Source organism: Crocodylus porosus, unplaced genomic scaffold, assembly GCF_001723895.1.
Source record: "Crocodylus porosus isolate Cpor-Errol unplaced genomic scaffold, CroPor_comp1, whole genome shotgun sequence".
Lineage (NCBI taxonomy): Eukaryota > Metazoa > Chordata > Crocodylia > Crocodylidae > Crocodylus > Crocodylus porosus.
Window position 1 is genome coordinate 31726077 of NW_017728918.1, and position 16779 is coordinate 31742855.

Consider the following 16779-nt stretch of genomic DNA (forward strand, 5'->3'; position numbering starts at 1 on the left):
CAGCAGACTTCCCGGGCTAAGGGGCCGGGGCGGCAGATTGCCCCCTCAGTGCCCCGCAGGATGGAGTCTCCCACAACAAACACCTTACGCTTTGTCTTGGGGAGAGTGGGGCCAGTAGCTGCGGTCGAGCCTGGGTTGCCTGCGGGAGCTGGCAACTGCGTGGGCTCTCCTGGGGCTGCAAGAGGTGCGAACCTGCTGCTAAGCTCCGGCGGGACAGGGGCCTTGGTGCCTAAGAATGGTTTGAGTTTGTGTCTTCTGGTGTTCCCTACAGCAAATGGTAAATGATACATGCCTCCAAAGGACAATTCAGAAACCCTGGAGGTGCTTACAGTAGTGGTTCCCAAACTCTGACAGATTGCGCACCACCAATTTAAAATGATACAACCTTAAGTACCACCAGCAAATTTTTGTCAAATAAAGTAATTATGATAAATCTGTTAATGTGTACCACTGACAGGTTGTCTGCGTACCACTGGTGGTACATGTACCACAGATTGAGAACCACTGGCTTAGAGGAAGACGGGGAGAAACACTAAGGCCTCAAGGCATCCCATTCACTTGCAGTCAAAACACTCAGCTGCATTTCTGAGATTGCTGCATACTTTGTTTCTGAAGACAGGTGAACAAGAATGCATGGTGATGCAGCTGAGTCCACTTTTTGAAGAACAGGATAGTAATTATAGCATTTGCCCAAAAAAAAAAAAAAAATCAGTCCTGGATTTCAAGGCCTTTGTCACTTTGAAAAGATTCAGATCTATGTCTCCTACTTCTCAGACAACTTATTAGTAGGCTTTCTAAGCTGAAGCTTGAAGCTGCAGCTAGGCAAACAGTACAAAAGCCATGGGGCCAAAAGAACAAACAAGAAGGAGGAGGCTGCTTTCGTAGCCTAGTGGTTAGGCCTGTTCTATGATGGAGGAATCCTCAGTTTTGGCACATATTGTCAGTTTTTTAACCAAATAATATCTAATCCAAAGTGTGCCTCTGCAGTCCGATAGTTAGGGTAGTTCCTTGGGAAAGAGTCTGCAGCTTTTGTCCCTGCTTCCCAGCATTATTTATGAATTTTAATGTTAAAAAGCCATTGGCTAAAAACAGAAATAAAAGTGCCAGTAGGAATCTGGATCTGGGACTCCTCCATCTCAGGGCACTCTTCTGCGAAGTGGGAGATTTAGGTTTAAACCCCCTCAGGATGAGGGGAGCTAAGCATGTAGGTCTCTCATGGCTAGGGCAAAAACTCTAACCGTTCGACTAGTGCAGAACCATCCCAACTGGGTTTGGCCTGAACTTAGTGCTGGGGATGCGAGTTAGTCATGGTTTTGGTCTGGTTAATGGCTTGCCCCTCTCCCAGGATGTATTTGGGGCTCAGCTGCATCCAATGGACAATATATATCATTCTAGAGCTTAGCAGGGAGGGGGCTGCTGAAATCCATGATCTGGGTTCCTTCTGTGCAGCTGTGTATATCTGTGTTACCTTAGGGAACGCTCCTGTCCCAAAAAGAGGCATGTTAAGAGTTTTTAGGATTCTAGTGCCAAGTTAGTTTGAATTGCTCTTTAGGCTGAGCTATCTAACTCCTGATTAAATCCAAGTTAAGAGATCTTTTGAAACAATCTGAATCTGAAGACTTACTCTTTTAGGTTCCTTTGAAAATCCTAGTCTGAAAGATTATCCTGAATTATATTTCAACAAATACTAATTTTTGGCTAAAGGAATAGGCTAATAAAAATTAGATACAAATCAGTGCTTTTTCCCACATTACTAGGTCAGTTATTTTCGCTCAAGTTATTCCATTCAATTAATAATACTTCTGAATCAACACAAGAGAATATTGCAATATGGTATATATTCACTAGATGGCAATAAACTGCACTAACTCAGTTTAGAAGGAACCCAGAATTTGTATACGTGTGTGCATGTGCACAAGTGCATATGTTATAACTACATTTTTTATACTTAAGATGAATAAAAATTTGAAAAATAGTCCTCCAAAACCATCTTATGTATAACAGATAACTCTTTTAGATATTTGAAGCTTTGTGCAACTGGTTTCCTCAGATGCACTTACTTTCATGAAAGCCTGTTTGTTTAATAATGATTATATGAAGAAGTTATTCCTTACAGCTTGTTTACTGTAAGATGACTAGGAGTTCAGTAGCAACATCTGTTGTTACCTGGGAGATCTGAAAACTGGAAATGATTTTAGAAGTCTAATTTCCTAACCTGAGAGAGATTACAGATTTTGAAGTTCCTTGGTTGTGAAACATATAAAGGAGAAGAATGAGTTGTGCCATTCTTGAAGTACCATTTTCAGAACCACTGGGTGTATCTACACGTGTGCTTTACTGAGCAGTTGACTAATTAGCTCTGCAGTAAAGTGTCACCATATACATGGGTGTGCCTATTAGGGCACAGTAAATTAACTAACTCCACTGTAGGATAGTACTGTCTGGGACAAGTACTACCCTATTCCAGAGTTTAGTATGCTGAAACACATGTGTATAAGGTGACTGGGGCCAGCTTAGGCACAAGGATGCTACAGTATGGTGGCTGCCTGCTGGCTAGTCCTGTACTGGAGCACCCCCATGCCCCAGCCAGCCCCTCTGCAGCATGCTGAGCCAGGGTGAAGGAGCTGTGGCTAACAGACTGACCCCCGAGCTCTTCTAGTCAGAGCTGCTCTGCTCCAGCTCAGCATGCTGGAATCCTGAGTACACATGTAGATAGATGCTGCACCCAGGAGCAATAAACTCCGGTGAAAACTGCACCAGAGCTTGTTGCTATATGCTTTTTACAATGTGCAGATGCACCCACTGTTGATTAGTTTAGGGGACTATACACCACTGCTGAAGTTAGGAAGAAATCTGATGATAAGGGTTAAATGGGTATAGGAACAGGAGTAGAAAAGAAAATACTAGGTGGGCAGAAGCAGTTGGGCAAGATGTCAAGTTCAGAAAACATGAGTTAAAAAGTAAAGCTTCCAAGGAGTTACAGCAGTTGGCAGAATCTGTTAACGGTATTTCTTTTAGTGTATGTTATTAATATACCCAACTTCAGCTTTGTTTGGGATGGAGATGCTCAGGGCTTAGGTTTGTTTTTTTTACTAGTATTTTAAAAAGCAGAGTTTCCCAGAAACAAAATGTGGTTGAAAATCTGATTTAAAAAAAAAAGTCTTATTCAGTTTATAGACTGCTGCTTCCTTCTGACCACCTGTGCAGTCCTATTTACATAAGAAGGAAATAAATTGATCTCAGTTTAACTACTATGAATATATATTTCTGTTTCTTGGCATCCTTATAAAAACAGGATACTGCATTTCAAGGGAACATTTAGACAACTGGTTTTTCATCAATATATGCTGCTTCAGTGTTAAAAATGAAGCATCATGAACGACTAGCTTGGTAAATAGCTTATTAAGCCTTATGGAAAGCCAGGTTAAGGAATGACCTTGGGCAACTAGTAAACAGAGTGTGGGGGAAGTGAAGATCTTGGTTTTGTGTTGGAAGCATTGCTCTGGGGCTTTTGCTTCTAATTGATTTGTAAAATAGCTTTAAGCTCAGGGTTATAGCAGTCTGCACAACTACTGCTACAAACTTAGCACAGGGACAGCTCTATTCCCATGATGATGACGTGAACTTCAGAGGTGTTATTCCTTCCTTCTGAATATGTGGAGAAGCTGAAAATGCTGCACAAAATGGAGTAGCATGATTTACAGGAGGGAGGATGGGGGATGAAGGAAAAAAATTACCAACTCTTCTCTGATTATTCCTTTCTTTGCAGGTATTTCTACAGGGAATAGAAAAACTTTAAGGCTAGGATCTTCTGGAACAGCCAGGTGGACAATGGTGAAGAATGCTTTGGGTCTCTGTCATATACAAGACCCACACTATCATTAATGTGTGCAACTGGAATAATGTTCCATATTCACAGTATAAAGAAGATAATTAATTTTAATTACAGTATTTATTTAGTAACCGTTTGAAAAAAATCAATTTAAAAATGTAAATTCACTATTGTTACTGCATGCTATCTGAAATGATTTGGGGAGAAATAAATGCAGATACGGTCCTGCAGAACATTACTGAAAGTGGTTATTCATTAAATAAGTCATTATTAAGTCTAATTAATTTTCCACTAAAATAAACCTTCATGTACAGTAAAATAGCCTTTCCCTAGCTATGCACTAGTAATTCTCTTGCACTTTATGACGTTCTATTCGAGTATATACGGTAGCTCTGCAGTTGCTGCCACCCACGTACCTTCATCATTAGCAGACAGTTTGCCATGGAGTATATCACCCGGCCCAGACGTGACCTCCACAGCTGAACAGAGGCTGCAAAATAAGAGCAGCTTGTGAATGTGCACAAATAAATTAGAGGTTCTTGCTAGCCATCAATTATTGGTCCTATGAATTATGATTTTATAAGATCCCCCTTGTTAACATCGCTGGGTTTTAGCCTAGAATTTTTAATTCCCTGCCATGCTGCACTGTCAGATGGAAAATACTGCATCTCTCAAAGGGACTAGTTCGATTGGTTCTACGAAGAGAGTATCTGCATAAATGATGCAACAATGCAAAGCAGTGGATAACCTCCCAGCTTTTCGTCCGGGAAAAATATTGACACTGAAAGAAGCCACTTGTTTCCTAATATCAGAACAACAGAATCACAGAAACATCTAAATCATTATGACCATCAGTGAGCAATTATGTAATATATAGGATTAAATTTAATTGGTTCAAAACTGAAATAGCTAAAAGCCTGTCTCAAAGCCAGCACACACGGGGTTTGAGCTGTCTGAGTCTGAGGCTATTTGTGCTTGCCTCTGGCTCAGTGATACAGTAGGGGGGGTGGGGGAAAAAACCCCATAAAAAACAAAAAACAAAAAAAACCCAAAACAGTCAAGCCTGTCTGCTTTCCCCATGTTCCTGGAGTTTGCAAGCATTAAAGGCTGCAGCAGCAGATTTTTCACTCCCTTGGTCTGTAGACAGAATCTGATATTATAAGGGAATAGTTCACAGGGACCCTCCCTTTTTCTGCTGTTACAGGGTCTTAGCAAAATACTAGGAATAAAATTAATCCTCACTTCCAAAAAAACCCCCAAACATTAAAAGTAATAATTTGGTATACAACTGATATGGAAACCAAATATTATGCTTCTCTAAATCACTGCATTGGAGTGTGAGAGAGGAAAAGACAGGAATTAAACATGCGGTTATGATAGAACAGCAATTACTGAGCATATTAACTTGTCTCAATAATATGGTCTATTATAAAAAGGATAGCAGGTAATAAAGAATGAATTTGCAATGATTTACGAACACCATAACAAGTAGAAAAGCTTGGTCAGATGCGTACAAAATCACTTTTGGTTCTACACACATTCCATGATTAGACTATAAAAAAGAGTGCATATAGTCTGGTCACTGAAACCAGACGTAGGATTTCTTGTGTATACCTTGCTTAGTCACAGTGCTCTTATGTCATTCAACACCACAAGCTCTTACTTTAGATATTTTCAACCTCATCATCCCAGGACTCTGTTTTATGTAAAATGAATACGCAGTCCTTGCTGCATGCTAGTGCTCTAACCACTGAAGAGTCCAGTCATGCTCTCTCTTGTACGCCACCTCCTCTGACTCTTCAGCCTAGTGGTTAGGACATTCTCTTGGGAGGGCGATTCCTGTCTTCTCATCACTACTGCCCCCATGCCTGCTTGGAAGTGGTCCAGACCAGCCACCTAGGCATTTAATTCTAGCCTAAGCTCTGCAGTGATATGGATCACTACCGCGAGGCAGCTAAATTCCCCGGAGACCCAAATTCCTAGGAACTAGGACCTTTTCAAGACAAAATTGAGACATCTAACACAGGCAATTAAGCAGCTTTGAGTAGGGTTGATTTGGATCACCCTTTGTGATGTAAGTGCTTAAAATTTGCTGATGTCTTGTTTAGGCACCTACAGGGCTGATATGCCCAGGGCCAGGCATATTTCAAGCAGAGAGCTGCTTACCCAGTTTTGGCAAGCCGTTGAGGGCCACATGGCTTGCCTCTTGACAGGTGCCCCACCCCCTGGCAGCTTACTTGGACTGGAAGTCCCACCTCCTAAACCCTGACCTATGCCACCAGAAGTCCCTCCCCTTGCCCCTAGAAGTACTCCTTTTATCAAGGGGTTTTGCCATCTCTGAACCAGAAAAATACCAAAGTATACTCTAAAAATCAAACATATACTTCAACATTAATTTCAGTTCAAAAAATATTTTTGTCCTGATTTACATGCGTTTGTGTAGTGTACATGAAGGTGATAGTATAATAGTTTAAAATGAAATTTTACTTTTGTATATTGTGGGAGGGTTGGTACAGGTTTGTAGGTAGGTATGTGTGTGTGATCTGTGGGGGGGTGGATAGGAGTGGGGGGTGTGGCTGGGGCAAGGTTGTGGCTTGCATGGAGGGGATGGTTTGCCTACAGCCCTCTTCCCCCCCACCCCCAAGTGTGTGGCAGGCAGAGCCCCCTGCCAATGCTCCTGCAAGCCTGGGCTGTGCACACCTGCAGCTTCTGGCCCCAGGGTACTGGTGCAGGCCCTGTGCTCCTGCTCTCTGCCACTTGCCCCCCCCATTTGCCACTGCTGCCCTTCTCCTGCTACTTCCCCATCCTCTCAGCCGCTCTGGCACCACGTCCCAGATGCTCCTGCAGTCCTGGTGCTGCAGCCGGGAGCCACGCGATACTAGCAGGTGGGGGGGAGTGGGGAACTGGCTGCAGTAGGTGGGGGGAAGGTGTAACGAGCAGACACGTGGAGTGCAGCGACAGCCAGGCAGCAGCGTGGGGCCCACACCAGTGTATCAGGGCCAGTACCAGCAGGGCTCAGCGAGGGGCAGCAGAGCATGGGGCCCAGGCTGCCAGGGGCTCTATGGAGCTGGGCAGCCTGGCTCCACAGAGTCCCTGCCAGTCTGGGCCCCATGCTCCTGCCACCCTGCTCTGGCCCCTGCCAGCGCAGGCCCCAGTGCACTGGTGTGGGCCTTGCACTCCTACCCAGCTGTTGCTGTGCTCCGCACACCCACTTGCTCCCCCTTCTCCCCACTTGCTGCAGCCATTTCCCTGCTCTCCCCAGCCTGCCCGCCTGCCAGTACCACATGGTTCCTGGCTGCAGGTCTGGCTGGTCCCAAGGACTGTCTGCCTCCCTCTTATCTGTATTTCCCTTGGTGCAGGTAGGTAGAAATAGTCCCAGGCCAGAAACCTCCAGAAGCCCTTGCTAGGCAGAAGCTAGCTGGGGTTCAGGGTGGTTGAAGGGGCTGGGCTGGTCTTGTTGTTTCAGCTGTTTAGTTCTGCTGCCGGCTCCCCCTGAGTCCTACTGCCCCTGTCTCCTGTCATCTTTGACAGGCAGCCAGGGACAGATAAATATTAATTTCTCAATTTTTTAGGGGCTCTGCAAGCCAGACAGAATGGCCTGGCAGGCTGGATCTGGCCCGTGGGCTGTATTTTGCCCACCCCGATCTAGCCCCATCTGCCTTATACCAGGACAGTTGTAGTCACTCTCAGCAGCAGACCTTTAGGCACCTCAAAAGATGTTTAAAGCTCCTCTTCACTAGGGAGGACCTGGTGACCTTGGACATCTCTAAAATTATATGGATCTTGGCATTTAATCTCTACTTAAGTCCTTTATTACATCTAGCCCTAAATATTTACATTAGGAAATCTAGATGTCATTGGACTGTGGTTTCAGCTTATTGATCAAGTGATAACATGTAAATGCTTGTATTAGGTAGCTCATACCATATTTCTAATACCTACCATGCATTTCAAAAAGAAAATGTGTTCGATTATATATTTATAGTTTCATGTTTTGCCTTCATTTGGTAATAAAGAACTGATTCCATTACTGCTTGCACTGCTAAGGCCCATCAGTGGTAATCAGCACAGGCACAAAGTAAAACACAGCTGATGAGAACTTTCAAATATGGCAAAGAATGTCACTTAGATGACTGAATGCACTTCTACAACTTACAGATAGACAAAAACCAATGGGAATTTTGCATGTGGTGCAGATACAAGTAAAGCTGCAGTATGACCCAAGGCTGAGCAAATATGTAAATTTTAAAATAGAACTAAGAAGTGTTCCTTACTGCTGGCTGCAAGGTGTTAAAAGAACAATCTGAAGAAACACTCCCCAGCACCACAAAGAATCTCCCACTCCCTCAAACAATGTTACTTCCATCCCAAATCAATAAAAAACAGAAACCTGTTGATAAAAAACAATACCTGACAATAATATGTGAGAATGCAGTAGAAATTAAAGTAACTCACTTTGCAAGCCCTTGTTGCTACACCTCTGATTTCAACATCTCTGTTTAGTTATTATTAATTTAGGGTTGGATTGTACTGCGGCTCTGTGCTCTGAATTTCTATTCATCCAGCTGCAAAACTGATTCCTTAGTGAAAAGGAAAGTGCTGGTGGGCAAATGGTGCAATGCTAAATCTACCCTCCTATTGAACAACTAGCAAATGAGATGCTCTGTTCCAGGCAGGAGGAGATGCAAGTGATGGGCTGGTTGGAGGAGTACCTCCTTATCCCAGCAATAAGAAAATTACATAGTGGGTATAATCTCTATAAGGAATTGAGGCTGTCTTCAGATGCAGTTAATAAGGTTTGTTACAGCTAGATCTCATACCAAAATATATATAATAAGCTTCCTGCAGCTCAAACTACAGCACAGAGGCAAGCAGGGAGCAGACCTGGCTGACCTCCTTAGATAAGAGCAGCCAACAGTCCCTGCGAGGGTCTCCAGGGCCTTTTGGCAGCATTAAGCAGACAGGCAGTTGTACTCTAAGCACAGCAGCATCTCTCCTAAATGCTCAGCAGCCCTGTCCCCTGGTAACTGCTAGCTGCCTTTTTTCAGTTTTGTCTCCTGCTGAGTTGAGCACAGATCTGAAGGTAAGGAGCCAGATGCCTGCCGATGAGAGGCAACCTACAGGACAGAGGGCCATTAAACAGCTAGGAGAGAAGTTTTTGTCTGTACAGGCAGAATGTGATCAGATTCTGAGGGAAACGAGAAGAAGGTACGGAGGAAATGAGGGGATCCACTAGAGAAGAAAGTGATGGAGCACTTAAAAGAATCTGGAAAACAGGTAGAAAGGGAAACCTTGGGGAAGAAGATGGAGCTTCACTTTATCCAGCTATCTAGGGAATAGGGAGCTGCTTGAGGGCTGTGAGCAAGTTCTGGTGCACTTATTTTTTATTGCTTTTGTCTCAACTTAAGAAGAAAGTCAATTTATTACTCATGAGAATATGCATAAAAGTATCTGTCTGCTAGGTACTGCACACCCATGCTCCTGCACGTCTACAAACTGACAAATACTGGGATTATTTAGAGATCTGTCAATAGCAAAATTTCACAGTGCTAGTAACTCTGTCTAGACAGATTCTCTCCAAACCCTCAGGACAGGCTTCTTTTCCCTTTACCTGTAAGGGGAACTCTGTCCTGGAAGACTGTTGACCAGATTAACTCTTAAAACACCCATCTGCATCAGAAAGGTTTCTGGTTTATTGGGATACAACCCCTTTGTTTGCAAAGCTCTATGAGGGGTTCATCTGACCAATCACAAAAATGTCAGTCACCTCAGGTTAAATGTTCTAGATCATTTTAGTGACATAAGAACCTGTTTTATTTTCAAGGTTGATTTAGGCATCTAAGCCCCTAATTTCTAAGCTACATTTGAAAATAGAATTTATGATGCTTTTCACAATTTTATCTCACATTCTTACCTAAGCTCTTCCCTTCCTTTCTCCCTTCCCAATTATTTAATCTTATTACAGAAGTGCAAAGGACAAAAGAATCAGAATTTTCAGACAGAGAAAAAGAAGGGAATAAAAATCTTTCATAAACTTGAAATCAAAACAGGCAATACAGAGCAGAAAACCCTTCAAGTAACCTGCTGGCACTACCAGATGCAAGGGACAAGTTTGGATCCAAACAAGTTTTTCAGGTTTCAGAGAAGACAACTGATCAAGGCAATGAGCCAAGGCTTAAGACAGAATGTCCATCTGGTCTCTCTCCAATGCCTCTGCAACGCACTGAATTACTTGTATATCTATTTCTGCAATATGGCAGCCATGTCCTTTGTTTCTTTTAAGTAGAAAGGAAAGTTGATTGAATGTACCAATTTGATCAAAATAAAGAGCAAAACTGTGAAATGAATTCCAGCAAATAAAAGTACAAAGTGTATAATTTCAAAGGCTGAACAGATTATAAGATGACAAAACTGCTCTTTTAACAGCTTTGGGGCAGTCCTGTGAAAACTTCTGGCACACATGAGCAAGTGATAAAAAAACACTGCCTGTGAAAAGGGGTTTAAAAAATACGTACCTTGTCTGTTCTCTTGTGTAATGTTAGTCATACTTCCATCTTCTGCTAAACCTTGCTCCAAGTTTTCCAAGATCTGTATCAAATTTTTTAAACAACTAACATGAGTTTAGAACAGCAATCTGGAATTAAACAGTTTGTATTACATGCAAATTATCCACAGTTGTCACAGTCTATATGAAACCAATATAAACATGAATGTTTCACATGGACACATTTCAGAATCACTGATCGCCCTCAGAGTTACATCAATTACATAAAGTGAGAAAGCCTTTGTACTACAGATGACGTCTGAGTTCAGGCTTAAGATACTCACAAAGCATTAAAAGACAGCATACACCGGGGCACATACATTTTGTTAAGTAAAATATCAAATATGCTTCACAAGAGAATTATTATTAGCTTTTGCAAAAACAGCGAAGTGATTCCACATGAGAACTAAGGTATGTGGGTTTTTAAACAAAATGATGCATCACCAAATTCACTAGGGTTATGGTTTTAAACAGAATTTGCTTTTTTGTTCTTAATTAAATAATATTCATAACTTATGTCTGCTTTCCCCCTGGAAGTTCGGATTTCATGGCTGCTTTTTATTTAGTATTGATTTCAAATACTGTAAACTGCTGTTTGCTGCATTATCTGAAAAATGAATATGTAGATCCACTGGAATTTGAGAGTTACACTAGGTGCCCATGGTTTCATTTGAAATGCAAGTCAAGTCCCATTTTTTCTCTGCCACCATGTTATTTTTTTCCAAATGTGTCTAGTCCTGAAGATCACCCAGTTCCTGTTGCTCTTCATCCCCTGTTACAGCTTCATCTCTTTGGTTGCTTAAAAAAAGACTGCTTAAAAAAAAAATTTTAAAAAATCCTTCTTTAATTAGCTGCTGTGTTTAGCTGATCAGCAACATACAATGGGCTCCCTCTCTTGGGAGCTGAGTGCACTGCCTACATGGTGATCTTCAACTCCTGTCAATTTATGGAAAATTATTATTTTAGTTTTATATTGCCGTAGCATTCAAATTGTGCTAGCAGCTGACAAAGACACACAGCATAGTATTTTCATAAGTCAGAGCCAAACCAGGACTTAGTGCCTAATTCTGACATAAGATGAAATTTAGGTCTGTAAATACAAGACTAATCCCCACTGCCGTCACTGTTTCTGTTTTTACTCAAAGATTTTTAAAAAATGCACATCCAAAAAGCACTTAGTGGGTGCATCTACACATGTATTTGATCCAGGATCAGTTAACCTGCGAGTAAACACTCCCTGACAGGCACCTACTCATGAAGGGAAGTGGGAGCAGATTTGCTGCTAATAGCAGCAAACTGGTCCCACTTTCTAGGGCCCTGCAATGGGCCCTGCAGACGAAGCTCTAGACTCCCCCTGGGTGCTAGCCCAGGGGCTGGGCCATTGCATTGCCCTTGGGGGGTCTGCCTGCTGCTGGGGTGGGGACAAATGTTCCCCTGCCCCAGCAGCAGGGAGTTCCTGGCCTAGTTTCCCAATTGGGGGCTGAGGACTTGGAAAGAGCTGCAGGGGTGGGCAGGTCCCAACTCCCTACCCCATTTGCCAGTGGGGCAGCTAGCAGCTAGTTCACTGCTAGATGCTCCACCAGTGGACTGGGGCAGAGGGCTGGGACTTACCCCACTCCTGTAACTCTTTCCAAGCCCTGTGCCTCCATCAGTTGATTGGGGCATGGGGCTGGGACGTGCCCCCCCATTCTGAGATTGCAGGGTGGAAGCTGGGGAGCCTGTTCCTGCTCAGCTCTGTGAGTGCAGACATGTGCAGAGAACAGGTTGGGGAGCTTGTTCCCTGTTCTGCTCCACAGTCACAGACCTGAGCAGGCAACAATTGCAATTAGTGAGGTTTACTGCACAGTAAGCATGTACAGTAAACTTTGCACATGCTTATTGCATAGTAAAAACTGCTACGTCACAGAAAAGTATCTCACGTAGATGCACCCAGTGTTACGAATGCTAGTCTAACACACCAACTCTCCCCATTTAAAATCTAAGGATTTTAGATGCTTAACTTGGTTTGGTAATTCTTTCCCTAAAGTCAGGTGCTTAAGTTTTAGGTGCAAGAATGCTGAAAGGTGTTACATTTCTAAGTGACCTAAGAGACTAAGTCCAATTTTCAAAGGGACATAGACTCCTAAATGCCATTTTCAGAAGTCTCCAAAGTGCCTAAGGGACAAATTGATGAAAGCGTTTATGCAAGTAAAGATGAAAAGATGTTTAGGATGATATCTTGTATTGGACCAACTACATAGTTGGGATAAAGTTAGACAAGATTTTGAATGCAAGGCATTCTCTCTCAGGTCCCTGCTCACAGGGGCCAGGTGCAACATTCCTGAGTAACAATGTCTTGCATTTGAAGCTTGTTTACCTTCCCCTCCTCCCCCGATTACATAGTTGGTCCAATAAAAGATATCACCCTAAGAAATCCTTGGCTCTGATCATTTATAAACCAGCACAGTTACAACATCACTCTTATACTACCTAAAGATGCAGGAAGACACCAACTGGGATATTCAAAAATTTCTTACTCTTCTTCCTGTTTTGTCCAAACTAATATTATAGTCTCCTCTCTCTCTGACACCTCTTTGGAGTTACCTAGCTATCACCTCAAGTTCAATAAGGCTACAACAGAATTCTTAAATCAGAATAATACTAAGTATGGTATAGCACAGTTGCCTTTATCAACCAGAACATGACCTGAATTATTCTTCTTCTTTAATGGAGTCCCAAATGAACTGTTTCACTGTTTCATTTGGGATCAATACCAAGCTAATTGTCTGTGGTTCCTTGGGTCATTCTTTTTACCCTTTGTAAATACTGGAACCACATCTGCAGTGCCCTATACTTTGGAATTTCCCAACTTTTCTAAGACTTGCTTAATATTAATGATAGTGGTTCAGGGAGGTGCTTGGGTAGTTATTTTAAACCCCCCTGAGTGTAGATTATCTGGGCTAGTTTAGCTGAAAGCAGAAATATGGAGCAGAAAATTTTCCAGTGCTTTATTTTTCTGTGGGAAATTTTCCATTTCTAAAAATTCACTATTTCATAAAATCCTTTAGTAACAATGAATGGATGCCAATACAATAGGCAAGCTTGGCAGTTTCAAAGTTGTTATTAAGGATTTTCAGGTGACTATTTCTAGGCAGCGTGTAAGAGAATATATATATAGTTTCATAGTTTCTAGGGTCAGAAGGGACCTGAGCAGATCATCTAGTCCGACCCCCTGCCATGGCAGGGAAGAGTATTAGGATCAAACGACCCCAGCAAGGTGTACATCAGTAAAACATACGTGAAGGTAAATACACTCACATAATAATTTAAATAAAAAAATCAAGTTATGAATTCACCTAATTGGCTGTGCAGGTCAAATCAAAACCAAATGAATACACTGCTAAGCTTGTTTCTAGTTCTCAAAATCTTTTGCTTCTGGAGAATCAGTCAGAAGCACAATTAGTGAAGAAGATGCAGTATGATAAGTTGACCTTGCCCATAGACTCATTGGCAAAACCACCCTTTAGCAAAAGAGAATATGGTTCAAGTAGTTTTGAATCAGATTTTCCTCAATCTGATTCTGAAATGAAACTAATAAGTGGAGTGGTTCTACAGATTGTGACAGTGAAACTGGAGGTGCCACAATGACCTCAGTGGAACAGAGTTAAACTCTGTTGAAGTAGGTGAGTGGGCAACCATGGCATATCATACACAGTTGTTTGGGTGGGCTAAAATTAGCATGTGAACAGTTTTCAGTACCTTTGTTTTTTTCCTTAAATTTAAACAAACAATGTAAGGGGAGTACATGCTATTGTATATTGTCTTTACATTTTTACAAGTATTCCAATAAAAATAAATTCCTTTCCACATAAAGCTTTGAATTTGGTTGAATATAACATTTAAACCACATTAAGTGTACTATATTTAATTTTTTTCTTAATAAAAATATTTCAGTTTGTGGCTATTTAGACATAAAATTAACATGGGGTACTTTTTATTTTGTTTACTAAATATAAGTCAAATAAACATGCTAAATCAGATCATGCTCTATTTAGGGTACTGGAAACATTTTCAATTCAAAATTTTCTGGAAAACCCACATCTCTAGGTGAAAGCATTTAATTGTAGCAGATGTAATCTTTGTTACAGTTGGTAAGCTCTTTCAATTCCAGACATATCCTACAGGTTAGATGCAACTTTTTGTTTTGTTTTATACTAAGGTGCTGCAACAGCGTAGGCAGCGCTGTTACCACTGTGGCCAGGTGGAACTGCACTGCATATGCTACTTTTTAAAAAAAAAACAAAAAAACAAAAACCCCCCAAAAAACAAAAAAAAAAGGATAAGCATAAAAGTCCATGTGTTCTCTCAGCATATCAGTGAATTCTTTCCTTAAGGGAGTGGCTCTCAACTGGGGTGCTGCTGCCAATGCCTCTGCAGCCAGGTGAAACTGAGCCAGGCATCTCCTACAGAGCCAGAAAAAAGCAGCTGTGGCAGGAGCTCCTGATCTCACTACAACCCTTGCTGGTCAGACAGAACACAGTATCCCCTGGAAACAGGAGCACATGGGGTATATGGAACTGTCCCTGATGCCAGTTTCTGGGACAAGAGTGAGGGGCTGTGATGAGTGAGTGCACTTGCCACACAGGTGCTTCTCAATCTGGCTCTACAGGAGGTGCCTGGTGGAGTTCCACCTGGCTGCAGGTGCATTGGCAGCATCACCCCAGCTGAGAGCCATCACCCTAAGAATAGGAGAATTCACTGAAATGCTGAGAAAACACATGAATTTTTATGCTTATATTAAAAAAAAGTGTTTCTTATGTCAAGCCTTGTTCCCAGTTAGACACAGTTTCCTTTTTTAAAGAATTCACAACCTCTTACTTCATGTAAATCCAAGAGGTGGAGGTGGTAGCTGTGATGAGTCTGGGAGATAGGGAAAGGCTGGGAATAGTGGGAAAGCCACAGCTGAAGCAAGGGAACAAGGTGACAGAAGAAAATGTAGAGATACAGATTTATATTAGTGGGATGAGCAGGGAACATGATGATGAAAAGGAAAAAAAGAGAGCAAAAGAATTGGTGTGAACTCTAGAAGAGCAGGGTAACAAGGGTGGGAAGTGAAACCAGCAGGGGATGCAGAAGAAGCAGGAAGAAGATGGATGCTATGAAGCATAGGAGTGTGGTAAGAACTATGAAGGACTGGCAGATGGTTGTGCATACAAAAGAAGTTTGAAAAATTCTGCGAGGGCAACCTTGTAGAAGATCTTCCTCAGGTAGCTAAAACTGCTTTGTTCCATTAACCAGGAATAAATTTAATCAAAGGCCGACAGTTTTTCTCTCTAAATTTTTGTCTTCAGGTGAATGCTGATAAGAGTGTCTTTCTTAGTAATGTTAACATTTAAGTAGTTCCAACTAGGTTTTCAAGTGCATGCATGAATGAAACACTTTGTATGCGAAAAGCTTGTGGTGGCAAACAGTGCATTAAACTTTCCCTCAACTCCTCAAAACCAAAAAACTGAAATTGTGCAAAAACCTACACACAAACAGGAAGTGCAGGATATGCAATTCTGTTGTTTCTGTGATTTTCCACTCATTATATTTATAACAATATCTGAGTTCAGTAGAAAAATGTACAGGATCTAAAATTCCTACTTGAGGGATATCTACAACTATAAATGTTATGAAATAAAATTTGAGGCTGGGAAAAGTTTGCATTTGACAACCTCCATAAAAATGCATAACAAAACCCTAGTGATTCAAGGACAACTTTGTTACGATAGCCTTTAGTTTTCTGTGTAAATTTGGTGCTTATTATAATAATTCTCCCATTGTAATATTCTATAATACTAATCTTTTATGCTCTACAAGGTCTGGGAAGCAGAAGCTATACTACCATGCCATTAAAATGCTGTTCATCCCCTTTGATATTGACTGTACAGTTTTGGCTTTGTTAGTCCTGGTGCAGTCTTGAAATGGAACTTAGACATTTAAGTACATTTTATATTTTATAGGACTGCAGTATTTATCAACTAAATTAGATTTGTTGACTATACTGATTTGTTTGGCCTTACAGACAACTAACTGCTAATAGTGAAATCTCATAGTTGTGTATGCAACATCAGACCACACCTATAACAATGAGTTCAAGTTTGCATATCTGATTATAAAAACCTGCTGACAAGTTTATGATGTTCAGAAAAAGAATAAAAACATTAATAATGGTGGTCTGAAGATACTGCATGATGAGAAGGGTGAAGAGTTTAATGGGCATAGGATAGCTGAAGTTTTGGCTAAGGGCAATTATTTTATAAACAACTGAAAGATGTAAACTTCAAGAAAAGAGAAGAATTTTGGATGATAACAATAGGTCTAAGTTAGGAGTCCTGTGGAAATTAAGAAAGGGAAAAAAGAATATGAAGAAAATATTTTT

The 16779-nt window shown here is 41.5% G+C and overlaps 1 protein-coding gene across 2 annotated transcripts in view; it reads right to left on the bottom strand.

The window, feature by feature from the left end:
- Positions 1-16779, bottom strand: part of TRAPPC12 (trafficking protein particle complex 12) — a 91762-nt gene that overhangs the window by 16112 nt on the left and 58871 nt on the right. For both annotated transcript variants that reach the window (XM_019537442.1, XM_019537444.1), the window contains exons 7-8: positions 10348-10420; positions 4249-4322 (exon numbers count right to left, since the gene is read on the bottom strand). In XM_019537442.1, the coding sequence (XP_019392987.1) occupies positions 4249-4322; positions 10348-10420 (147 nt within the window). The remainder of the gene's footprint in view (positions 1-4248; positions 4323-10347; positions 10421-16779) is intronic.